The 26,111-nt window shown below is 46.9% G+C and overlaps 1 protein-coding gene across 7 annotated transcripts in view; it reads left to right on the top strand.

Moving 5' to 3' along the window:
• The window catches only part of FRMD4A (FERM domain containing 4A), a 346,032-nt gene that overhangs the window by 195,687 nt on the left and 124,234 nt on the right, over positions 1 to 26,111 (top strand). For all 7 annotated transcript variants that reach the window (XM_060097751.1, XM_060097749.1, XM_060097748.1 and 4 more), the window contains exons 4-5: positions 5,436 to 5,528; positions 16,823 to 16,907. In XM_060097751.1, the coding sequence (XP_059953734.1) occupies positions 5,436 to 5,528; positions 16,823 to 16,907 (178 nt within the window). The remainder of the gene's footprint in view (positions 1 to 5,435; positions 5,529 to 16,822; positions 16,908 to 26,111) is intronic.

Raw genomic sequence — 26,111 nt, 5'->3', positions numbered from 1 at the left:
AAACACTGCAGAGCAAAATCTTCTTCCTTTTGAAGAACTCCCCACCCCCTCTCTCCATCCAGTGACATCTGTAAGAATTTCATCCTCTTGTTTAAACTTTCTTTGGAAGCTCACTCCATACGAATCAGCTGTCTACAGTAAAAACCTCTAAAGGCACAGAGTCTTATTCTCCCCTGGGGTCCAAAAAGTGATGGGTTCAGATAGACTTATCACACACCTCCACCCTCCGGTGACTTTCTGCGAAGAAAGCTCTCCTTAAGGCCATCTCTACTGAAGGTGCCAATGCTTGGACCAAAAATCTATTTGTATTATATGTAGAAGCTAAAAGCAATCTGTTAAATAAATGCATCCAATTTCTGTTGCCTGGAAGCAACTGCATATTTATTACTGACCTAACAGTTTGACCTATTGCCACCATAAACCAAATGGAGGGTGTTACCTCGCTCAGCTTTAAAGATAGTTATCAGTCAAGCAATCACAAAAATACCCTGAGGGTCTGCTGGGACTTTTTTTTTTTTTTTTTTTTTTTTTTTTGCTTTGTTATCGGCAAACGCACTGATGTGCATTCTCAAATGAAAAATCAATGAGATAATGAAATCCAAGCTATCAGGGATCTCTTAGTTAAACTGTATAGACAAAATGCTTCTTTTACTCTTTGCTTCCCATCCCACCCTAGCTTAAAGGAAAAAAAAAAGAAAGAAGAGGTTTGAGGAAGAGACCTGATGTCTGGAACGTGAGGTGTTACGTATGAAAGAAAAAAATCCCGGACAGCGAGGAATCCTTGATACTGTTGGGTGTAGGAAATGTGACTTTGAACCCAACGCAATCAGCAGAAAATCTTTTAACAAGTGGAAAGTGGTGGCCTCAGAACTGGTGTTTTTAATGTATCTCTTAGCTTTTGCCTACATATTGGGCAGTTATCCTAAGGGACCTGGGGTGGGTCACTGGTCCTTCAGTCTTTCCCTGTGTAGCACCTGCAGTGGAGAGATTTTTTTATAGGCACGTAAAAGTGGAGGGAGTGACTTCCTTCTGCCTGAGGGTCCCGGGTCTCCAGGTGCAGGAAGCCCACCTCCCCGCAGATGTTGGAACCCTGCCTGTGTGTGTGTGTGTGTGTGTGTGTGTGTGTGTGTGTGTGTGTGTGTGTGTGATGCCATGCCATCCCACACAGAACTGGGGTTGAGGAATCCAAGTAGGGGACATGGGGGAAGGAAATTCATTTTTCTTCCAAGGCCAACTATTCGGTTTAGGGGGAGTTCTGGCCTCCTTGTTCTTTCTGGTTTTTTGACCATTTTCTTACTTTGTAGTCATTTCATGGCTTGATCAGTGCTAAACTAATATATGGCTGGGAACCAAGGACTTCGTCCCTAGAGTGCTGTTCTTTTAAGAAGTTTAGTGTAGGGAATGAAATTACCTAGGGAGGGGTGATCCACCTACCTATTTGTCCTCTGATAACATGGATGAGGAAGATGGACAGTGAGCAAACCCAGTAGAGTGGCGTCCAAGTGATGTGCATGTCTGGGTCGCTTCAAGCAAAAGGTCCCCATTTTCAGGTTCTCCACCAAGTGAATTATGGCCCCCAGAAGCCAAGTCACACCCGCAGTGGTCTGAGTGGTCAGAAATGCTGTGCCCTTGGGGTGGGGTGAGGATTTCTCAAGCCTGGCCCCTTGACTGGTCTTGAGAGCACAGGTAGAACATCCCATCTCTCGGTTCCTCCTCATTGCTTGAGTGTGGGACCAGCGGAAAACCACTGTGCACCGTTCTAGTCTGTCTTTCTTGAGAGGATCCTTAAGAGGTTATCTCACCAGACTCTTTATCAAGAATTATTGCAAGGCAGAAGATTAACATTTAAATCTGCATGGTCGTTGAATGGATTTCTGTTCCGAGTTTTTGCATATTCTGTATTTATTTGGCATCATTCATTACAGGGCCAAACTAACAGCCAAAGTGGTTTCCATCCCCCCTGTGACCCTGAGGCCACACTCTGAATCACTTCTTTGATGTAACTCTCACATCCCAAGCCAACATTCTCCCTGTCCTTAATCACCCCGGGGGCCAGTTACCAGAGAACCAGGGACAGCTCTTATGCCTCAGGGTCCACCAGGATTGTTCAGACTAGCCAATCCTAAGCTGTTCCCCCTGCCTTTTCCACAAAAGCCCTAAAAAAGTCTCTGGGCTATGTCTTCCCCATATTCCTTTCTGCCTTGTGACCAACACTGGTGCTTCTCCTCATGGCCCTGCACGGTGTAGGTGCCCCTCATTTCCAGGAAACTGTGAGGAACATTAAACTTTCCCTTCAGTGGCATTGACCTGTCTCTGTTGTCGCTCACTCACTTTTATAACTTAAGATCAGAGCACAAATCATCTGCTTTTGGAGGTAGTTATCCAATCAATGAGCAAGTACTTTTGAGTCCGTAGTATTTGCCAAGTGCTGGGCTAAGATCTGGGGATGATTTTTTTTTTTTTTTTAATGTTGAAAACTTACAACTTAGTTGGAGAGACAGATCATGCTTTTTAAGTAACTAATTGCACAAGGCAGTGCTAAATGCCTTGCAGATGACACAAACCAGAAGCTCTGGAGATGTTTGAAAGAAACCCCAGACGTAGGCAATCAAGGAAGACTTCACTAAAAGTTAAGACTTGAACTCAGCCTTGAACAATGGCTATCATTCAGATAAAGAGGCTGGAGACACTGTTCCAATGAGGAGAAACCGCATGATCAAAGTCCTGGGGTGAATGTGCATATGGCATGCTTGCAAGAGGCTGAGCACAGAGAGAGAATCCTAGGAGATCTGGGACATTTTCAGAGGCTGGGAAGGAGGGGCTATGGCTTATTACTCCCCGATAATGAGATCTGTTTGTCTTACCTTCCAATTAATCAAAAATGCACATGCTGTTACCTTATAGGGTAGATCTCTCTGTGTTTTTCAGATATAAAAAGTCTGTTGAGGAAAAGTGTGTACACAGAATAAGTTCCATAGACTTTGGGAAGTGCAGCAGCAGAGGTGTGCCTGGGATGGGTGCCGTGTGAGTCCAGAGGAGGACCCACAGCCCAGGCTGGTGTGTGGTGTGAGGGAAGGGGTGTTGGGGAAGGTTTTCTGGAGGAGACATAGGAGAGCTGGGTCTTGAAGGATGGGCCAGACTTTGCTGTGCCGTGAAGGAGAGGAAAGGCATTCTAGACAGAGGGAACAGCATGAGCTAAGGTGCAGAGGTTTGAAACAACATGATCCCCGAGAGGCATTGTCAGCATTCAGGTGTGACCAGAGACAACAGTGGCCTCCAGGCCTTCTGTTTCCAGATCTCATGTCCCATTGGATGAGAATTTATCCTGTCTTTCTGGAAGATGTTGGCCCAGTCGTTTTGCTTAGAAGACTTCTTTTTTCATTCTTTTTTTACCCTTACTGTACGCAGAGAAGAGTCACCAAGCATGAAACATAAAGTTAATAGAAAAAAATTTTTGTCTAGGTGAAAATTCTTGGAGGAGAAAGAGGCCAGGTTCCTCAGGTGGGCACTCTTCCAAAGCAGCTCTCATCCTCACCCCTGGAGCCACAGGTGCAGGCTTAATTGAAGAAGGAATTTGCTTTCTTGTGCAAAAGGTGCAGTTTGAATGACATCTCAAAATGGAGATGGAAGCCTCTAGAGTGTTCTCTAGCTTTCATTTTTTGGAGGCTGAGAGGAGCAAACGTTTTAATACAATGATACAACAGCTTTTGTTTAATAAGTGCCAGCCTTTCACACAGGTATATACGTTATAAATATCAGTGTTATTTACTCAGCACCAAGCCCTGAGGAAATGTTGTGCCGTTGTGTCCGTTCAGCATGAGCTTATTACTAAGTCAAGGCGGTTATAGGACTCTGAGACCCCCAGGATGATGGACCGAGGTTGGGGAAGGAGAGGAGAGGAAGAGGGCAAGGGTAGATTCCTCTGCTCATACTTGTTCTGTGATCCTGCCTTGCTCTTCAGAGACCAACCTCCTCAACTTGACTCCAAGGCCTTGGTCACCACTCTCCAGCCTCATCCCTTTCTACTCTCATGACACCAGGGTTTCTTCCCACCTCAGGGCGTTTGCACATGCTGGCCCCTCTACTTGGAAAGTGGTTTCCCCTTCCTCTTTGCTTTCCTCTTGTCATTCTTCAAATCACAGTCAAACGCCAAGCAGTACTTCTCAGACCTCAGGACTAGATCAGGTTCTTACAGGTTCTCACAACTCATCGTCCTAATACTATTAGTAATTACATAATTGTGGAAATAGTTGCTGAGTGTCTGTCTCCTAACAAGAATATAAGCATCAGGGGAATAGGGACTGTGTTGATTTCACTTACTGTTACATCTCCAGACCCTTATTGGAAGAAGGTGGTCAATTAACATTTATGGAAGGAGGCAGGGAGGGAGGGAGGGAAGGGAGAAATAAATGCAGAAGTGACCCCATTTATATATCATCAGATATTTCCGTGGTTCACTTTTAAATAGCTTTAATGAGGTAAAGTTGACATGCAATAAACTACATAAAGTGTACAATTTCGTAAGTATTGACATACGTCTACACCCATGAAACCATCACCACCATCAAGATAATGAACATCTCCATCACAACCAAAAGCTTCCTCGTCCTCCCTGTGTTTCCCCCCCATCACCCATCCGCAGGCAACCACCAATCTGCTTTCTGTCACTGCAGATTAGTTTGGACTTTCTAAAGTTTTCTATAAATGGAATCATACAGTCTGTACTCTATTGTCGGGCTTCTTTCACTCAGCATAATTGTTTTGAGATTCATCTTTGTTGCTGTGTGTATTAATAGCTCACTGTCTTTATGACTGGTAGTATTCCATTCTATAACCATATCATAATTGGTCCATTTCCCCCTTTGGTAAAAATTGGGGTTGTTTCATGTTTGGAGCTATTACAAATAAAGTGAACATGTGTGTGTAAAAGTCTCTGCGTGGACACCTGCTTTCATTTCTCTTGGGTAAATACCTAGGAGTGGAGTGGCTGGGTGGTATGGTCGGTGTACGTTTCATTTTTAAAGAAACCGTCTCTGATTCACTTTGCACCCCACCTGCTTCCAGCAAGATGTTGTGAAGACTGCTAACATGTTTCTGAAGTGTGTTTGGAGGCCTTCAGGAGAAAAGGCAGTCAGGAGTGTGGTGGTTAGGGAATTCAGCAGAAGAAGGAGAGTATGATTGCCTTTTCATTTTAGTGCCGCTGAGGAAATGGACTGCGGGTCTCAAACCCCCGACTCTGACTGTCATGCAGTAGCTCCCGCTGCCGCAGTAGTCCCCCGATAATTCCCTTGGGTTCTGCAGATACTGAGCACTTAAGAGTGAGGCACAGGCCACGTTTACCTGTGGTCCGGCATGTTTGGCAGCACATATACCTTCGTCCCAAGAAACTCCGGCAAAACCCAAAGCCCTAACCCACCGGTCTCTCTTTTCCTCAGGGGACACTTAAACTGGCTTCAACTAGATCGAAGAGTCTTGGAACACGACTTCCCCAAAAAGTCGGGACCAGTGGTTTTATACTTTTGTGTCAGGTATGTACACTGGGTATCCATCCTTCCGTTGTTTTTTTGTTTTTTCCCCCTCCTTTGTCAGGAAAGTCTGGGAGGGTAGAGCAGTCACAGAAAAGGGAAGCCCAGTTTGTCTTGGTTCATTGCCAGGAATAGAGGTTGTGGTGTACCCTCATTCCCAGCAGATGTAAACACAGGGCGTGAGTGTGTAAGGCAGGTCGGCGTGTGTGCGTGGACACACGTGTTTGTGCTCTGACAATAGGATGCTTGTGTGGAATGAAAATAAAACCCTTTTTTTTTTTGCTTTTTTGCGGGGGAAGGAGGGCATATATATATCTCAAAGCAAACGAAGTGTCTGAGAATAACACAAATCCGTGGTTTCTTTTGGTGGCCTTCGAAGCTACATAGCAAATGTCTGCATATTCTTTCCTTCTGTCACAAGCGCTGCTTGGTCTCTTGAAACTTGCCTGTTTTATCCCAGATAGGAATAGTTGAAACCCAGCAGCAAACCACAGATTAATGCGTTTCCCACTAAGGGAGGCTATGGTGTAATAATATATCAGAAACAGTAGTCGTTTTCTGTTCATTAACGTACTGTAAGAAGTTTTATTTCATGACTGCAGGTAACTGTATGATTCTTACTTGCAATAGTCTTATGAAGTCAACCAGGCTGACCACTTGGGTTTGCAAAAGGTTGTGTGAAGCCGGAGGGGGATCATGTCATGGGTTCAAGGGCAAAGTACAAATCGTGCGTATCAAAGCCAGAATCTGAGCCCCCAGATCTAGCGGCTCCCTGAGCACCCAGTCTGTGGAGCCACCAGGCTGTTTCTGTCTACACAGCTGCAGAGGTACTTGGGTTCAAATGTCTCAGCCTTCCAATGGACACTAACCCTTCCACTCAATGCATAGACCCAGCACTTTTTAAAAATGTGAACAGAAATTCAAGAGCAGGACGCCAATGCTTCACAATTCCCGTTCCTCCTAAAAAGGACAGCCAAGAATACAGTTTGAAGCGTAGCCGTCCTGATACAGCGAAAGGCAGAAATCAGAGGTAAAGGGTCCCTTTCACAGGCGGGAGTATGTGTCATTATCTCAGCCGGCTGAATAAATTTAAACTTGCATTTAATCCCCTTCTGATTTGTTTATCAGCTGCAAACATATCAGAGCTAATCTTTGCCATTTCCATCCCTGATGGGCATGATTTCAGTGTCATCTTTTCTTTAATGGCGACTACTTTTTCTCAGATAAATGGAAAAGTCATCCTATACAGCAAAGAGTAACAGCAGCACCGGGAGAGGTGGCGGCATCAGGGGAGACTCGGTTGCATTTAATCAGGTCATTAACCCGCAGTGGGGGATGGGTGCGTATACTTGCCACGGATCAGGCCCCCCTCCTTCGTGATGCTTTTTGCGAACATTAGCCAAGAAGAGAAAACACGGGGCTGGTTGCGTATTAGCTGTTTTTTTCAAGTGTCTGTTATGAGTTGAATTATTTGTGGGTTTGGGGAACAAGCCTTGGAGGAAAGCTTGGAACGCCGTGAGATCACCGGGTTGAAGTGTTTGTGGCTGAGGTTCTACGTGCAGATGGGTCCAGATCACTCCAAGCCAACGTCTCTCCGTGGAACCAGATACACAGAGAACTGCCAAGGTAGAACCAGCCTAACAGTAGAACTGGGGACGGGGTGACTGAAGACCCAGGGACATGCATTTTCCTCATTGGCCAAAGCAGGCACCTCCCCAAATGCTCATTAGGAAAAACTCTCCGAATTCACATTTAGGGATGGACATCTCACAGAAATACAAGGCAGAGCTTTCTCTAGCTCATCCTGCAAGCGGATCTTTCTGGAGAGCCCCAAGTTTCTATTTCCAGTGACCTCTTGGCCACCTGCGTACATCAAACTCAACAGGTCCAAAGCCAAATTCATCATCTTCCCAGCCACCCCCCACCTCCCCAAACCTGTGGTCCCATCAAATCTGACGTCATTATCCATTCAGTTATATAGGCTTAAATCTTAAAATCTGTTCCCCTTTCCTCTCCCTCAAATTCTTACGGGCATTAAGTCTCTGCTGCTACTTACGAAATCTCTCTCCACCTTGCCCCCTCCTCTTTATTACCTGAACTCAGGCCCTCATCTTCTGTCACCTGAATTTTTATGACCGCCTCCCGGCGTGGGTGTCTCCCTGGCACTGGCCACGAAAGATCCTGGTTGCCGGAACCCCTGCTCTTCCGAGTCCCCACTTTGCAGCCGGCTGAACAGCATGGTATCAAAATACTGCTCATTTGTCTTCTCCCAGAGAGGAAGCAGGTTCTCCCACAGGGGTGAATTCCGTACTTTTACCTCGATTTTCAGCCTGGGAAGATTTCCCAATTTATAACTCGGTGCCTTTCTGAGGATGCCTATAGGCTATTTTCTACAACGGAGTGGTATGACAGATTATCTTCATAAAAGACCCAGACCTTGGAATATGCTGGAGTCTCCAACAGAGCTTCTGACCAGCTGGGCTCTTTCCCTGTGCGTACACGCTGACCTTCCTAAACAAGAACCCAGCTGTCCATCACCCGTGCATCCCTGAAGCAGACTGACTCTCCCGCCCCTCATTGCCTTTCTCCTTACCTTTAAACATCTATATGTTACATCTATATAACATGTGTACAGTTATATAGGAGAATAAAAGCAAAATAGAACCACCTGTTAAAAGAGACCATGGAAAAGACCAGCTGCCTTAAGCCAAGATTTAAGAATGCATGGAGTGGGGCCACCCTGGTGGCGCAAGTGGTTGAGAGTCCGCCTGCCGATGCAGGGGATACGGGTTCGTGCCCCGGTCTGGGAGGATCCCATATGCCGCGGAGCGGCTGGGCCCGTGAGCCATGGCTGCTGAGCCTGCGCGTCCGGAGCCTGTGCTCCGCAACGGGGGAGGCCACAACAGTGAGAGGCCCGCATACTGCAAAAAAAAAAAAAAAAAAAAGAATGCATGGAGTGGACATCATAACCCTGTGTCACCGAGGATCTACGTTTGGGCTGCCACCCAGCATAGCTTGTTACTTGGCATTTATATATTCTTCTGCTGCGATGCATATTCAAAACATCTGTGAGAGTGAGGGCAGAATTATGGCTTCCATTCAGCCAATTAGGAAAAATAAGACCCAAATATATTAAATAACGTGAATTGGAACTCACAGAATTTTGCTTCATCCTCTAAGCCAGGAAATAAGCATTTCCTCCTTGGAGGGTGTGAAGCTAGCTGCAGGACAGTCTCAGAATGACAGGATGGAGGGCTAAGAACCTGCCTTCACTGACCCGTTATTTAGCTTCAAAGGGACTTGATCCCTGCAATTCTCATCAGTCAAATGACCAGGAATGGTCACAGTGGCATCAGGGTCTTAATAATTACCTAAAAAGGAAAAAGGTCAGAGAAGAGGGAACCGTCCATTATTATGGATGAATTATCTTCCCAACAATCCTTGAAACAGGGATTATTTTTCCTAATCAAGATAAGGAGATGGGAGCCCAAGATGTTTAGGTAGATTCTGCCCCCAGGCATGGCTGGTAAGTTATTGTATCTGTTCAGCCAGATCTGACCCCAGTGGTGGGGCCCTACCCCTTACACCACGCAGCCTCCTTCTCACAAGTGAAAAGTGCCATCAAGATGGCCAACCAGAGAGCCTGCCGTTGCTGCCTGTGCAGCAGGGCCAGAGGACCCGAGTTGAGATCGCTGACCTTGGCCCATCTCGGCTCCACGCTTGGCCACATCTGCAGCACCAGCGTCCATCTGCAAAGGACAGATGCCCCCATCTCTGGGCAAGAGGTGTCGTAGAGAACAGCCCTCCCAGGCCTGACCTTGCTCCTCTGGAGCCACCCAACTCAGCACCATGACAGAGCTCCCCCTGCGGGGGACAAAGCAGCCTGTAGTTCCAAAGCTTGGTGGCCCTATTGGAAACCACCTTGGTGGGGGAAGGGGCATCTTCAGTGGCAAAGCAGGCGTTTTCAGAAGCTGACATGGGTGCTGTTAGTCCCACCTGAGAAAGACTTGCCATCTCCTGACAAGGGGGACGTCCAGTGGGGAAGCGTTCTGCCCTGCCCTGGGCTCTCTCCTCTTCCACAAAGAACGCTCCTCAGTCCCACCAGCCCCTTTTTGTCACCCTGAGCTGTGTCACTGCTGGGGCTTAAGAGCCAAAAGCCACTCTCATGTCAACTGTGAGGTGTCAACAGCTTTCTCACTTGTGAACGCCATGCTTCGTACTCACCATGATCGATGCATTCGGTTGTGGATTCATGGGTATTCATTGGTACTTGCTGTGTCGTAGGTACCATCTGAAGAGGTAGGAAGAGAGAAGTGAACAGGTGAACGAGCACCATCCCCAGCTTCCAAGGTCTCTGTCTCTCTTACACACACACACACACACACACACACACACACACACACCCCATCCCATCTTCTGAGGCTGGTGGGTCCACCTGCCCTCCAGTTCCAGCCCCTCCCACCACCTCAGGGAGCTCCCTCCCTCTAGTTTTCCCTCTCTTTTTCTCTGTCTTCAGCTGCTTCTCCACTGACCTCTCCCCTCCACGCCCCTCCATGGTGCTCCCACCCTCACAAAAGAAAATACCCTCCCTGACTTGCCTCCTCCTACAGCTACCACCCCTGTTCCCCCTTCTGTTCACAGCAAAGGTTCAGAAGGATGGACTTGCTGCCCCCTTTCCCACGTCCCATTGATCCCTCAGTCTCTGGGGGTCCAGCTTCTGGTCCCATCACCCCCATGGTCACTGGAGGTCTCTGGGCACCAAATTCCGCAGGCGTGTCTCTGCCCTCCCCTGTCTGAATCAAATAATGTCATCATCTCTCTGCCCCCAGCTCGCTCTTCTTTCCCTCCTTATCCCTGCGACGGACACCACCACCCATGCAGCCCCTCAAGCCAGGAACTTGAAAATCGGCCTTGACGTCATCTGCTGTCTCCCACCTGCTCCCTCCTCTGGCCTCTTATTCATGAATTCCTCTTGTTTTCATGTCTTTAAGAGCTCCATCGCTTACTTTCCATGCACACCCTCCGTGGCTATAATTAGGGCCTTCCGAAGCCTCTCCTGGTCCTGAAGTCTCCTTGTTCATCTCTGCTTCTGGTCTTGGCCCCTTCCATTCTATCCTATGCGTTGCCACTGAGCACCTTTCTAGAATTCTTATCTGATCCCCTACTCATGGTGTTCCTGGCTTTCCATTAGCATGCTAAGGCCGCCCTCGCATGTCCCTTGTGACCTGACTTGTGCATATGCCCATCCAGCCTCATCTCTCCCCACTTCCTGCCCCCCTCACACACATCTGTTACAAGCAGCCCAGTGACCAGCGTATGACCAAGATCGAAGTCAACGACAAGACCCTTGTTGAATGCTGTGAGGCAAGCTCCCCAAACGGAGAACAGTGACCCTCTGGTAGTGTCCACCAGGCAAGCTGAAGAAATAGGTCGAGAAAAAAATAGAAGGAAAATATGCCTACCCACCCAAGGGGGCCCCTCTGTCCTTCTTTTTTTTTTTTTTTTTTTTGTAGATACAAGTTTATGCTCAGGATGATTCCTCCATGTCTGGGCTGTTCCTTTCATTGTGTATTCTCCAGCCATGTCCTTGAAGCTCTGGTCATCGACACTGTTTGTAGGAAAATAAATAGAGATTAGATGTGTCTTCTCAAACTTAAGAGTTTCACAAACAATAAACAAAAGTGAGCTACAGAAAAGAAAAAAAAGAGAGAGAGAGAGAGGAGATGCCAGGAAGCTTTAATCTGGGAGAGGGGATTTTACAATTGAGTTCATGACCTGACTGTTGGTGTCTTTCCTGGCTGATTAAGACAGCCAGTGCTGTTTCCTGTCACTCACGGTAACAAAGATGGCATGGATTTAAAACGAGGTGCCTGCTAACCAGAACTTGCTAGATCTCAACTGGGTGTCCCAGTTAGGATTTTCAGCGCTGTTGAAATTCTCAACATCAGAGATATTTGGCCGCAGAAACTCACAGCAGTGTTAATTATCCTTCTCATTACGATCGCTCCTTTTTGCTACCAAAAGCAGGCCTTCCAAATGTGACATTTGTGTTCATTACAAAATGAAATCACTGGGCCATTTAATTAACACTTGCTGTAAATAGTCAGTGATTCCCAAGTGCCAAGGGGTGGATGTGAGAGGGAGGAGGAGAGAGGGGGCCCAGTGGGGGAAGCCTAGCTGATGTCATCTTGCTGGATGGTGTTCAATCTCCACCCCCTGAGACTTCTACACGGTAAAGGGGACCAGACTCCCCAAGGCTTCAGAGCCTTCGGTATTTAACATGCTCAAACACGTACTAGCATAGAACATATTTATTCCTACTTAGACCTTCTGATAATATATCCTCAGGTTAGCATCATCTGGGTCAGGTTGGGTGTGGCATCAGTCATGGTACTGAGCCGGGTTTGCCCTTGGCCTAGAGCACTGTTTCCTTTGACTCACAAAGATGCCCTAAGGGACTTCCCTGGTGGTCCAGTGGTTAAGATTCCATGCTCCCAATGCAGGGGACCCAGGTTCAATCCCTGGTCAGGGAACTAGATCCCACATGCCACAACTAAGAGCCCGCATGCTGCAACTCAAAGAACCCGCATGCCACAACTAAAGATCCCACATGCCTCAACTAAAGGTCCTGCATGCCACAACTAAGACCCAGAACAGCCAAATAAATAAATATTAAAAAAAAAAAAAGAAACCCTAAGATTCAGTCCTACTGGGAATTCCCTGGAAGTCCAGTGGTTAGGGTTTCACGCTTTCACTGCTCAGGGCCCGGGTTCAATCCCTGTTTAAGATCCCACAAGCTGTGTGGTGTGGCCAAAAAAAAAAAAAAAACAGATTCAGTCCTACTAAATATGCTGAAGAGCCTGTTTTAAATTGTAGGTTTTATTAGTGTTCAGGTACTTGGGGCCAACAGATCAGGAGATGACTGCCATTGAAAAGAGAGACTGCTACTCTGTTCCCAAGAGGAGGAGGTACCCCATGCCAGGCAGGGCCACATGGGGAAGCACCAGGCTCGGCCAGGAGGCAGAGGGAGCGGGAGACCTGTGGGCACCAGTGTGTATTGTGGTTTTTGCAGGAAAGAATGGGTGAATCAGGGTAAGCAGGCTTAGGATTGGCTAGCTTGAATAATCCCAGCAGGCTTTGGGGCATGTTATAACTGTCCCAAGTTATCCAGTTGCTGGCTCTGGGATGATTAAGGCAGGTGGATAGCGGCCTGGAATGTGAAATCCCCATAGGGGAGGCGAGGAAGTGTATGTGCGCGCAGGATTGGCTGGTCTGCCTGCAAAAGGTGTGCTCACAGGTGAATGCTTTACCATCTTTAGGAATTGACTAAGCCTAGGAGGGGCTGTCCCTCCAGGGTCAGCAAGGCCCCAGACGTCAAAGCATCCAAAACGCATAGTTAATACAGAATCAGACTTGGAATTGTCCACACAGACCCTCTGAAGCTACGAGACGTCATTCATTTCCTTAGGTTTACCCAGAGACCTGGAATTTTCTTTGTGAACCGGGTCTTTGAGGAAGCCCTCTGTGCTGGTAGGTAAGCAAATGCAACATCGCCACCTACTGCCCAAAAGGAGGACCTTTGACCAGGCTCTCAGGAAAATCCAAAGGAACAGAACTGGCATCAAGACTTCGAACACACATGGGGTCAACCTTCCCCATTTCCCTAGAAGTGTCTTCTCGGGTAGAGTGCGCTGGGCCTCGGTGTGGGGTTGAGATATCTGAGGTCTATTTTCCTCCGGGCACTTTTGACTCACTAGCTTCCTAGCGCAGAAGGAAAGTTCGGGATGAATTAAATATCCAGGTTTACAGAACACTAACATGACAGGCCTGGAACTCACAGGGTTTCCCAGGCTGTTTCTTGGTGATAAAGGTTAACAGGAAACTGCTTTCCAGTTTCTTTCAAAAGGAGGTGATTTTTTTTCCCGTCCATCTCAGAATATGCTTGTTATTTCCTCCACCTTCCTGTCTCTTGTGCAGCCAGGGAACAAATACTATCTCAAAAGGCATAGAATTTGCCATCTCCTTTCAGTTTTCCATTATTAGAGAGTTGGAAAGGGAAGTGTTACTTTTTTTTCTTAATATGCTGTTGAGGAGAAAATGGGGAGCCGGCGGGCAGAATGTCTTCGCTCCTTAATTCTCCAGAATTAAAGCAAATGGGATCAAGATGTAAGGCATTGCTTTGAAAAAATTAAGTTCTTTCAGACCCAACAGCTTTAGACTCAGAATCATTATTCCAGAGCTAAGGTCACTGACTCGCAAACTCTAGAAGCCTCTGCTGTTCTTCTGGCTCTAGGATTGAAAGTCATCCGCAGCCCTGCATGAGCAGCTTTCCATGTTCACGGTGAAAGAGGGGTCGGAGGGACAGGGGCTGGGTGTGGAGTATAAGACCCCCAACCATACATGGTCTGGGAAAGCATTTATTAGTTTTTCTCCCTCCTGCATCGTCTTCATCGCCCATTTCACTGTCCAGTAAGAACTTCCACCAACGGTGTGTGGAGAGGAGAACCGTTGAAAGCGTCTTTCATTCATAGAACCTTAAATGTTGGTGCCAGGCTCTGGATTAGTGCTGGGGATGCAAAAATGAATGAGATTTGGTCCCAGGCCTCAAGGAGTTAGCAGCCTACTAAGAAGGCATCTCAGGGGACAGAAAATCACGGGACCACGGGGCCACACAATAAGCAGAGGGCGTCACCAGAGCCCAGGAGAGGAGGTCTTCTGTGGGGACCGTCCGCAGAGTCAGCGAAAACTTGTGGCGACCCTGAGTGAGTCTGAAGGGAGCAGGAGTGAGCTGGGGTGTGCAGGAGGATGGTTCTGGAAGTGAGAGGAAGAGCTTGGACACAGGCACAGAAGCAAGCTTGATCTGTCATAGGCCACGCCTGCAGGTTGCCCAGCCGAGCTGGCTTTGCTCTGACCCACCCAGAGCCCCATCCTGAGCCTCTGTCACCCTTTCCCCCCACCCTCCTCTGCTTCCTTTCCCTTCCCTTCCATCTGTCTGCCTTCCTTCCCTCCTTCTGATTTTGCTATTCTGACTACCCCTTGCCAAAAAGTTTACAACGGATGTAGACTTTTTAATTACATCAAATGTAACTTACAGTCAGTTCTCCATATCCACGGATCAGATGTGAAACCCACGGATATGTACCGACTGTACTGCACCATTTTTTTTACTTTTTAAAATTTTGTTTGTTTTAATTTATTTATTTATTTTTGGCTGTGTTGGGTCTTGTTGCTGTGCGCGCGCTTTCTCTAGTTGCAGCGAGCAGGGGCTACTCTTCATTGCAGTGTGCAGGCTCCTTACTGCGGTGGCTTCTCGTTGCAGAGCACAGGCTTTAGGCATGCGGGCTTCAGTAGTTGTAGCATGCGGGCTCAGTAGTTGTGGCTCGCGGGCTCTAGAGCACAAGGTCAATAGTTGAGGCGCACGGGCTTAGTTTCTCCATGGCATGTGGGATCTTCCAGGACCAGGGCTCGAACCTGTGTCCCCTGCATTGGCAGGTGGATTCTTAACCCCCGCGCCACCAGGGAAGCCCTACTGCACCATTTTATATCAGGGACTTGAGCATCTGAGGATTTTGATATCCTGGGGGAAGGGTGGGTCCTGGAACCAATCCCCTGTGAATACCAAGGGAAAACTGTGTTTTGCTTTGAGATGTAGAATTTGCTTCTATATTTCAAGTCTCCATTACTAGGGAAGTGAAAGTAGTACAGCTTTACCGTTCCTCTGAGACCACTCAGACCCTTTATGGAGACCTCCATGACCTAGAATACTTGCTCCAAAAGCTGGAGGCAGGTGGGGGTGTTTTTTTTTGCCTTTTTTTTTTTTTTTTGGTAGGGAAGAGGGTGATGGTAGAGATCAACCAGCCAACTCATTCCCAGGCTTTGCATGAATAAAGACAATATTGTAATTTCCAAAAACTTTGTAGACCCTCCATGGTGGTAATTGTCAGACTAATATCCGTGGACTGAAAATATCTGCTAATCTCTGAAGATTACTCTGGATTCAATTACAAATTTAAATGAATCTGTGTTGTATTCATCACGACAGCCTCTGCACACATCTGTAAAATGGTCAAAGACGTTGTTTACTTAGTCTGTAGACAAGAGGCTGCAAACTGGGGGGCCACGGGCTCGCCCAAGCCTACACACACATTTTGTTTGCCCTACAGTGTTGATGTGTTGGTTTTGCTATCATTGTTGTTGTTTTAATCTGAATTAGGTTCCAGTATTTGAAAGCAGCAGACTTCTTAGATGGGGAACTGCTGACCACGTCCTGCTGTCTTTTACAGACTGGCAAGCAGAAGCCCAGCAAGGTTATGGGACTTGCCCTGAGTCACACAGCACTGGGCCCAGATCACTGGGCTCTCGGCTTCCTCCCCAGGATACTTTCCATCACATCGTAATGCTGTTCTGGACGATCATAGCACTTGTTGCTTCTCATTTCACCTCCCGCCCTGTCTTGGGGCCCCCAGTTTCCATGAGGCAGGTACCCAGTGCCCTCCAGGGGTTGCCACCCCACTCAGAACCTCTCCCCCTCCAAGGCTCTGCGTGCCAATCATTTCCTTCTCCCCTCTCCTCACAGCTTCCTCAGTGCAGCTGATCCTTAGACAAGTACAGGTGCCTCACCTAATTCAGGAATTGCATAAACTCCAGATTCGATGTGTAAAGGATCATTGAATATAAACTTAAATAATTTCAGCATGTGTTGTCTTGACAAAAATCCATAAGTTTCATCTGGATAAAAAAATCCAATTCTCATTTGGCTTCCTGTGCATGAATATCACGGCTTTAAGAACACCAGCCACAGCTCTCTGGATGTGCAGACGTCAAACCCCACCTTGCCATCTTCACGAAGATCTGTTGTAACCATTTCAAGGAGAAAGAGGGCCCTTTTTTTCGATTAAGCAGAAGAAATTATCTTTTAAAACTCCAGCTCAACACTGATTAGGACAAAAAGTAATGCAATGGAAACAAATGACATTATAAAAAAAAATTGGAAAGCAGGTAATGAAAAAGGAAGTAAATGGTCAAGTTCAAGTTTACTCTTAGAGGTTGATGGCAGGCCGGCTCTTTGCTATGAGAAGGGCTGTCAGTCATGATGGTCCTAACCCATGGTAAACGAACTTGAAAAGCACTGTTTTCTCTCAAAAAGGAATGGTGGAAGCAATAGATGATGCCTTTTTCTTTTCCTGTTGGATTGGGAGCCCTTATCCTCAAGTCAAATCATGTAACTCGGAGAACACTTGATTTTCTGCCTGGCTGGTTGATGCTTCTGCAGTTCACTGGCAGTTTCTCTCTTCCAGGTTCTATATAGAGAGCATCTCATACCTAAAGGACAATGCCACCATAGAGCTCTTCTTCCTGAACGCCAAGTCCTGTATCTACAAGGTAAGAGCTTCTTCTTCCTCTTCCAGAGTTTTCCGTTGAAATCTGAAAGTCTCCTTTGAAGCTGGGAATCCCACCTTGCTGCCCCTAATGCGATTTTATTGATTAGTAGAAGTAATTTATAAATTAATGACTCTAAATACATGAGAACTCCGTGGAGCTAAAGCTATCGGATGTTCCTAACGTGACTACTTCCAATCCCATCACTGTGTTTTAGCTCCTTGGAGGTGTTCCTTAGCTTGATTTTAGGGGTCCCCTGAACTTGGCAACTGTGGCCAAAAGAGGGAAACCCAGACCAATGTGACAAATGCACTAGGTCTCACAATTATAAATGAACCTCTTATAACCAAATGCATGTATATTTGATCATTCTTGGCTGTTCTGGAAGTATCTCTCAAAAGGATGCTATTGGCACTTTGGGTGAGACAATTTTTTATTTTTTATTGAATTTTATTTACATTTATTTACATTTTACAATTTTATTTAAATTTTTATTTATTATAAAAAAATTTTATTTACGATGTGTTAATTTTTGCTGTACAGCAAAGTGATTCAGTTATATATACATATATATATATACACATTCTTTTTCATATTCTTTTCCATGATGGTGTATCACAGGATATTGAATATAGTTCCCTGTGCTCTACAGCAGGACCTTGTTGTTTATCCATCCTATAGATACTCGTTTGCATCTGCTCATCCCAGGCTCTTACTCCACCCCTCCCCCATCCCCCTCCCCCTTGGCAACCACAAGTCTGTTCTCTATGGGGTGGGACAGTTTTTTTACTGTGACAGAAGTTACCATGGTCTCCATTGATAAGTGTACAGTTCAGTGGCATTAAGTATGTTTACCTTGTTTTACAGCCATCATCACATCCATGCACAGAACTCTGCATCACACAGAACTGAAACTCTGTACCCCTTACACAGTAACTCCCCACCGCCAGCCCCTGGCAACCTCCGTTCTATTTTCTGTCTTTATGAACTTGACTACTCCGGGTACCTCATGTGAGTGGAATCACGCAGTATTTGTCCAGTTGTGACTGACTTATTTGACTTAGCATAATGTCCTCAGGGTTCATCCATGTTGTAGCTGGTGTCAGAATTTCCTTCCTTTTTATGGCTAATATTCCACTGTATGCAGTTACCACGTTTTGTTTATTCATCCACCAGTCAATGGACACTTGCGTAGCTTCCACCTTTTGGCTGTAGTGAATGATGCTGCTGTGAACGTGGGTTTATAAATATCTGTTCAAGTCCCTGCTTTCAGTTGTTTTGGGTGAATACCCAAAAGTGGAATTGCTGGATCATATGGTAATTCTATTTTTCATTTTTTGAGGAGCTGCCATACTGCTTTCCATAACGACTGCACCATTTTATATTCCCACCAACAGTGTGTAAAGATTCCATTCTGCACATCCTTACCCACACTTGTTATTTTCTGGGTTTTTTTTTTTTTTTTAATAATAGCCAGGGCTTCCCTGGTGGCACAGTGGTTGAGAGTCCGCCTGCCGATGCAGGGGACGCGGGTTCGTGCCCCGGTCTGAGAAGATCCCACATGCCGCGGAGCGGCTGGGCCCGTGCGCCATGGCCGCTGAGCGTGCGCGTCCGGAGCCTGTGCTCCGCAACGGGAGAGGCCACAGCAGTGAGAGGCCCGCGTACCGCAAAAAAAAAATTTTTTTTTAATAACAGCCAGCCTAGGAATTCCCTGGCAGTCCAGTGGTTAGGACTCTGCGCTTTCACTGCTGAGGGCACTGGTTCAATCCCTGGTCGGGGAATTATGATCCTGCAAGTTGCACAGTGCAGCCAAAAAATAGATAAATAAATAATAGCCATCCTGGTGGTATTAGGTGGTATCTCACTATGGTTGTGGTTTGCTTTTCCCTGATGATTAGTGACGTTGAGCATCTTTTTGTACGCTCTCTGGCCATTTGTACATCTTCTTCACGGACACATCTATTCAAGGGACAATTCTTAATTGAGTGGGACAGTCCCTTGCATCCAGTTCCCCCATATGCTTGTAGTGTTTCCTTTCATTGGATAACCCAAAACGCCCACAGAATCCAGCACACACCCCATCCCGGGGGAGAGGGGCTTGCAGAATACCGCTCCCCGCCCTGGGTTGAGAGCCATCACTAGGAGAACGTATTTAAAGTAAACACTCACTCTGCACCCGTCCTCCAACACGCCCCCTCTGTCTCAGGAGTGCAGCCTTAGGTCAGCTCATTAATGACCAGGGAGAAGGACAGCCGATACTTAACACCCATGGCACTGTGGTCGGCTTGGTGCTGAGTGCTTTCTGTCAGTTGTGTGGCTGCATCTTTGCACCATCTCTGAGATGAATACTATTCTTTATCTTAGTTTTCCCTGTGAAAAAGATGAGGCGCAGGGCGGTTATAAGATTCACCCGGGGTTGCATGTCTACTGAATGGCAGAGTCAGTCAGAGCTGAAGTTGGCAGCCTGATTCCAGATCACAGACCTCACCCGCTGGGCTGCACTGTGCCCCAGAGGGCAGACACTCCTTAGAGAACTTCAAAGCCAAGTACACCTGTTGTAACATGGTCAATGGCTGTATTCAGAGGAGATCCCGTTGCCTGTATTTTCCTGTTTAACTAAACCTAGTTTGGAGAGATTGCAACAACTGACTACACATTAAAGCACACACACAGGTGCAGCGGTCTGTCGGCCATCACTTTTCCTTCTGGAAGTTCTTCACATCACTGCACAGAATAGTTCCACTGAATGCAAATGTTCAAAATCATGGAGGGCGTGGTAGTGATCCAATTCAGTTCTGTGGAAGAACCTCGCTTGGTGACAGCTGCTGAACCAAGACTTAACCTGGGCTCAAGCCCAGAGCACTCGGACTACGGTATTTGGGGGTTTTGCTGAATGGAAGAACAAAGACGCTGCATGTAGTTCCAGGGACTTGCAAATTTCTTCCTCTCTCTAAACGCTCATTTTCTCATTATAAAGTGGAAATAATAATACCAGTCTTACGTACCTCATAGGTGGCAAGCGTCTCTGATGGTGTTTGTTTAATCCATGTGAAAGCACTTTGGAAGAATTCAGGAATAAAAAGTGAGGACTGTCCACCAGGGGGCAGACTTGGGCAGTAGATGCCTGGGAAGTCACTGACTGGGATGAAATCGCCCTTAACCCCAGCAAGTAAAAAGTTGCCCCAAACTGTGCTTATACAAACCCTTGGGTTAAGGGAGCAGACATGGTTTCTCTCGCAGTTGTTCAGTTCAGTCTAGTCGCAGATGCTGAGCTGAAGGTGAAGATTTCAGTGCTTCTGAGCTTAATGATCACAGAGGACTCTGGGATTAATGGGAAATTTAAAAAAAGAAATCCCCAGAACTAAAGAGGTGATGCATTCGGAGCCAGCCACATTTAGGGTCCAGGTGCCCACAGCCATCAGCCTGCCTGCTGACCTGGGTGGTGTGTGCCCTTCTAGAGCCCCGGCTGTTTCTTGTCAGCATCTGTTCTGGAGCTTAGTGACTCGCGTCAGTGAGCCCGAGATGACTCTTCTGAAGGTTACGTAGGGGACAGAATCGCGTCACAAGGCCACCCGTCTCCTTCCCGTCGTCAAAAATAATATTTTCATCTGCATAAGTTGACACTTAGAGTCTATAAAAATTTTTTCACTTATCTTACAGTTTTTGAGGCTCGTGAGTGGGATGGAATCATCAGCTTTACTGAGGGAGGAAACCGATGCTGGAGAGATTTAGTAACTTAGTGAAAGACAAGGAACCAGAAGTGGTGGAACAGGCTTGGCACAGCTGTAAATATGTAAAGATGGCGGAAGGCCCTGGAGCAGAATGATTGTGATTAGGGGTTTAGACTCCGAGGCTCACAGACTTGGGTTCCCTTCCCACCTCTGCCTCTTAGCAGCTGCAATCGATGTGGACACCTTCTGTGACGTCTCCAAGCTTAATTTTCTTCTTTGGTTGAACAAGGATATTAAAAGACCCAACCCACCACCTTCTTGGGGAGATTAAGCGAGATAGACGTGAAGGTGGTTAGCACCCCACCAGGCACGATATTAGCTCCCGCTGAGATAGAATTGCTCACTTGGAATCAGATCTGAGTTCATCTTGGCTGCGATTTTCTGTGTGCTGCCCACACTGCCCTCTGGCACTTTGGAGGCCTTGATGGACCTGAGAGTGGTGCCAGACACGTAAACGTAGGTGATGCTGGTACCAGCTGACCCAGCGCCCTCCCTGTGTCTTGGGGAGCAATTCCTACAGCGTACTAGAATCTAAGTTGTTCAGATACCATAAGCTATTTATTCCTGCTTCCTCCAAGTCTTTATTTCATTCGCTTTTTTAATGCATTCACATATATTTTTATCTAAGTAATATATGCCGTGGTTCAGAAGCCACATGGCTCTAGGAGGCTGTGTATGAAAAAGAGCCCCCCTCCCCCCGCCACCCCACAACTCCTGCCGCTTCCAGCAATTTTAGCTGTTTCTTCTGGTATTTGCCTGTCTCTGTTTCTAAATAATGGACACGGGGTGTTATTCCTTGATTTATCCATTTTTGATGTACTGAATTCCTCATAAGGTAGGTGAGGATTGAGGTCTCCTATGCAACCACCCACACTTTCCTTTTCCCATTTCCCCAGTACGGTGATAGCACAGTTCTGGGCAAAAGCCATACCCACCAGCATTACATTGTTATGACTAATCCAAGTAGCATCCTAAGGTTGTGATGCCTTTTTTAGACCGCCAGTTATTTTACCTAACGGTAATAATAATTGCCTTGCTGTTACTTGTTTTAGTTTCTATGTACCCATCATTTTTTTCCCCAAAAGCTACAGATTCCCAAATGTCTACCGACGTTAATTTGCACATGCATCAGCTAATTCATCCGTTCCTCTCTTTAGCTTGGGTTTTGTTGCTGCTGCCTTTGCTGTTTTTCCAGGCGCCTCCCTTTTAGAGTCCTCTGTCCTTCTGTTCCTGTCTGGACATGGCCTCATTCATAACCCTCAGCCCGAGATGCCCCTTTCCTGTCCCGTCTTCCCTTCACCCCAGCTCTGGACTGGCTGCTCTGCTTCCTGGATCCCGAGTCTGCCTGTGTTTTGTTTTACAACATTGTTTCACTGGAGAACATCCTGCAGTAATCCAGAGAAAGCGTATATGAGAAGTAAAATGTTTGGGTCCTTGCATAGTTGAAAAAGCCTTTGCTCTACTTTTATATCTGGTTAATGGTTTGACTGGACGTGGAAATACAGAATGACTTCTCTCGGAATATCAAAGGTGTTGCCTCAGATTCTTTGAGAGTTGCTCTGGTGAAGTCTGTAGTCCATACGCTGTATGTGGACTCCCCCTACCTCCATGACCACCCACGGGATCTCTTAGGATTTCTTCTTTATTCCTCTTCATCTGAAGTTGCAGGATGGTGCGCCCTAAAGTAGGTCTTTGTGAGCCCACTATGTTGTGTATTCAACGGGCACTTTTAGTCTGGACATCCGTATTCTTCAGTTCTGGGAGGTTTTTGATATTGTTTCTTTAGTGATGTCTCTCTATTTCCTCTGTGCTCTCCTTCTGGAGCTCCTGTTAATCTGATGCTGGGCACAGCCTCCTGCTTTGATACCTGGTTTCTCCTATTTTCCATCTTTGTCATTTTGTTCTACTTTCTAGAAGATTTCCTCAATATTACCTTTAATCTCCTCTATTGATTTTTTAACCTTTGCCATCATGTTCTGAATTTCCCAGACTTCCTTCATATTATCTGGTTTTTCTTTATATACATGTCATCCTATTATTGTCTTTGATCCTAACATCCTCTTATCACTCCAATAATATTAATTATCATGCATGTTCTGTTTCCTTTGTGTTTCTTTCCAGTTCTTTTTTTTTTTTTTCTGTTTATTTATTTTGGTCTCTGTCTTTCACATAGGAGGCTTTCCATCCATATTTAAGAGTGAAGCACTCAAAAGCTCCAAGTGCCCAGGTGGGGATGGTCCTCTGTGGCTGTCCCTGTGGAGTGTCCCAGTGGCAAGGTGTTTCTTTCAGTGGGAACCCTAAGTGTCAGGGCTTGGTGTCTTTTCTCGTGGCTCTTCATTGTCTCCAGAGGATGTAATGTCTTACTTCCCTCCTGGGATGTCTCCTCCCACTTCAGGGTCTTGGGGTTGGAGTGACCTCCATTGGGGTGTAGGCCCCCTTTTGAATCCCTGAGCTCTCAGTCTACTTCATCCTAGCTTCCTACGCATCATCTTCTCCAGAGAGCAGACCTCTGATCTCTTCAACAACACAACAGCGAGGAAAGGTGTTTTGCTTTGTTCATTTGTTTTGTCATTTTCCCCAAACCACGAATGCCAGCTCTCACTTTCCACTCTTCACCAGGGGACAGAAAGCAGAGCTGCAGTGGATTTCTCTCTCACTTGTCCTTGCTTTACAATCCCCCTATTTTCTACCAAAAGAGCAGGAAATTACAGTCATAATCTGTCCAAGATGCAGAAAGTTAGAATCTGGTCAGGAACGAGCAGGGCTCTACTCGTCTCCTTTCACTGGAGCAGGAGGACATGTCAAAAGGGGTCATCGGGGCTTCCCTGGCGGCGCAGTGGTTGAGAGTCTGCCTGCCGATGCAGGGGACACGGGTTCGTGCCCCGGTCCGGGAGGATACCGCATGCCGCAGAGCGGCTGGGCCCGTGAGCCATGGCCGCTGAGCCTGCACGTCCGGAGCCTGTGCTCCGCAACGGGAGAGGCCACAAAAGTGAGAGGCCCGCGTACCACAAAATAAATAAATAAATAAGGGGGTCATCGACACCCCACGTGGCCACTTCCTTCACCAGCATTTCTGTTGTGTTACGACTCATTCAGGGGACGGGGGGTGATGGAAAGGAAACTTATGACCAAGGGATGGATGAAACTCACTGAGAAATGTGTGTCTAGTTCCGAGGAAAACTCCCATGGGAAGTGAGCCTAGGATGATGTGTGCTTCCTGGAAAGTGACACAGGAAAGCAGAGCTCTCCTGCCAAGTTTTCCATCTGGTTGTCTCTCTCTTGGAATGTGGCTTCCTCTGTCAAATGGAAAAGGCCCATCAGTCAGCCCCGTGGGGGGCAGTGGGCTTGCTACACTAGAGGGAGTGCTGGGGTGGACGTGGACTCTAATCTCAGCACTTTCACCACCTTCAGGATTGAATCCTGCCTGCTCGGAGTTCTCCACTGTCAAAGTGAGCTTGCTGTCAAAATTAGTCACCACAATAATTTTCGAAAGCTCTGCAGACAACAAGTGCTAAGTCATAAAATGTCAAAATGTTTTTTTTAATTTTTAAAAAGAAGGATTCCCTTAGATGATAGATCTTAAAGTTAAAAGGGAAATATAGAATTCTGAAATCCAGCTTCCTATCATCTTCAGAGGCATACCTTCCAAGAGGTAAGAAAAGAGGCTCCTGGGACTTCCCTGGTGGCGCAGTGGTTAAGAATCTGCTTGCCAGTGCAGCGGACACGGGTTCGAGTCCTGGTCCAGGAAGATCCCACATGCCATGGAGCAGCTGAGCCCGTGTGCCACAACTACTGAGCCTGCGCTCTAGGGCCCATAAGCCACAACTACTGAGCCTGTGAGCCACAACTACTGAGCCTGTGCTCTAGGTCCCACGAGCCACAACTACTGAGCCCGTGAGCCACAACTACTGAGCCTGTGCTCTAGGTCCCACGAGCCACAACTACTGAGCCCACGAGCCACAACTACTGAACCTGTGCTCTAGATCCCACGAACCACAACTACTGAGCCCACGTGCCACAACTACTGAGCCTGCACTCTAGGGCCCACGAGCCACAACTACTGAGCCCACGAGCCACAACTACTGAAGCCCCCATGCCTAGAGCCCGCGCTGTGCAGCAAGAGAAACCACTGCAATGAGAAGCCCACGCTCCGCAACGAAGAGTAGCACCACAACTAGAGAAAGCCTGCACACAGCAACGAAGACCCAACGCAGCCATAAATGAATGAATGAATGAATGACAGGAAAGAGGCCCCCACGCTGAAGGACTTTCCACTGCTATTCAGTTCCTCAGAGGAGCAATTTGATCTTTAGATTATTTAAGTTGGGTGAAGTGAGGGACTGGTCAGAATAACTAGCTGCCCTGTTATGAATCTCATGTTTGAACGGAAGGGGTTGACCATCCACTCTTTATATACATCCATCACATTTAAATGCTTGATCTCAAAACTTATCTTGTCCGAAATGATAACCAAAGAAACAGGGCCCGTGGTCACCATCTGAAGATACACAGAAATATGTCTCCTGGGTTGGAGGAGAAGTTGGCACCAGCATTTTTCTGAGTGAATTTTGATGATCACCTTCCACTGACCTCTCACAAAACAAGGCACATAGTCAATGCTCAGTAAATTGTTTTTAATGGCTTCGTTTCCAATCCCAGGGAGAAAGGATTTGCATGTTTCCTAGGAAATTACCAAGTTTGGAGCCTACCTGTACCCACTGAGAGCAGATCATGTCAGAAAAGCAAACAAACTTAAAATTCCTCCTTTCTGTGCGCTGGGGGGTCTTGTCCAGCCTTCTGTGCCTAGATGTCCCCATTGAACTAAGAGCGTCGCATATGATTGAAGTTCAAACAGTCATCCCTGGGCCAAGTTTGCTACTTTGGTCTAAATACCACCACTGTTGCTGAAATTAAAATAAGCAATCTTTATCCAAGATCTTCCAAGAGATTTGCTAATGAGCAGAGGATATCTCATCTGAAGAAGAGAGAAACAAAAGCCCAGAATCAAGTCCCACAGGACAAAGGAAGCAACATAAACATTTGTCTCAGACTCACAGAATCCTGGTCCTTATCTCTTAGATGGAGGATTGCCAGCTTGGTGTGTGTGCTCACGTGACCGAGAGAGGAAGGGCAGGAGGACAGAGAGGGACCTCCATCTTCAACTCTCTGGAAATAAACATACGCAGACCCATCATCTGGGCTGTGCCCGTGACCTCTACAGGAGAGATTCCTCAGGATCGTGAAAGGGACTGTATGCAGTGGACAGCGGGAGAAATACCCGGGCCACCGAGTGGGAGAGAGCCCCAGACAAACACGTGCCCCAGAGAAACATGAAGGGACTTGACTGATGAAAAACTGGCGGAGGGCTCAGAGAGGAATCGTGCAAGATCACATCAGTCTCATCCCGCTCGTCAGCCCCTGATGGCCTGGGGGTGCCTTCCCGTAGCCACTGTAGTTGTGCAGTGAGACAGGGCGT

The sequence above is a fragment of the Mesoplodon densirostris genome, chromosome 4, assembly GCF_025265405.1.
Source record: "Mesoplodon densirostris isolate mMesDen1 chromosome 4, mMesDen1 primary haplotype, whole genome shotgun sequence".
In the NCBI taxonomy this organism is placed as follows: domain Eukaryota; kingdom Metazoa; phylum Chordata; class Mammalia; order Artiodactyla; family Ziphiidae; genus Mesoplodon; species Mesoplodon densirostris.
The sequence above is the reverse complement of the archived record's forward strand: the minus strand, read 5'-3'. Positions and strand labels throughout refer to the sequence as shown.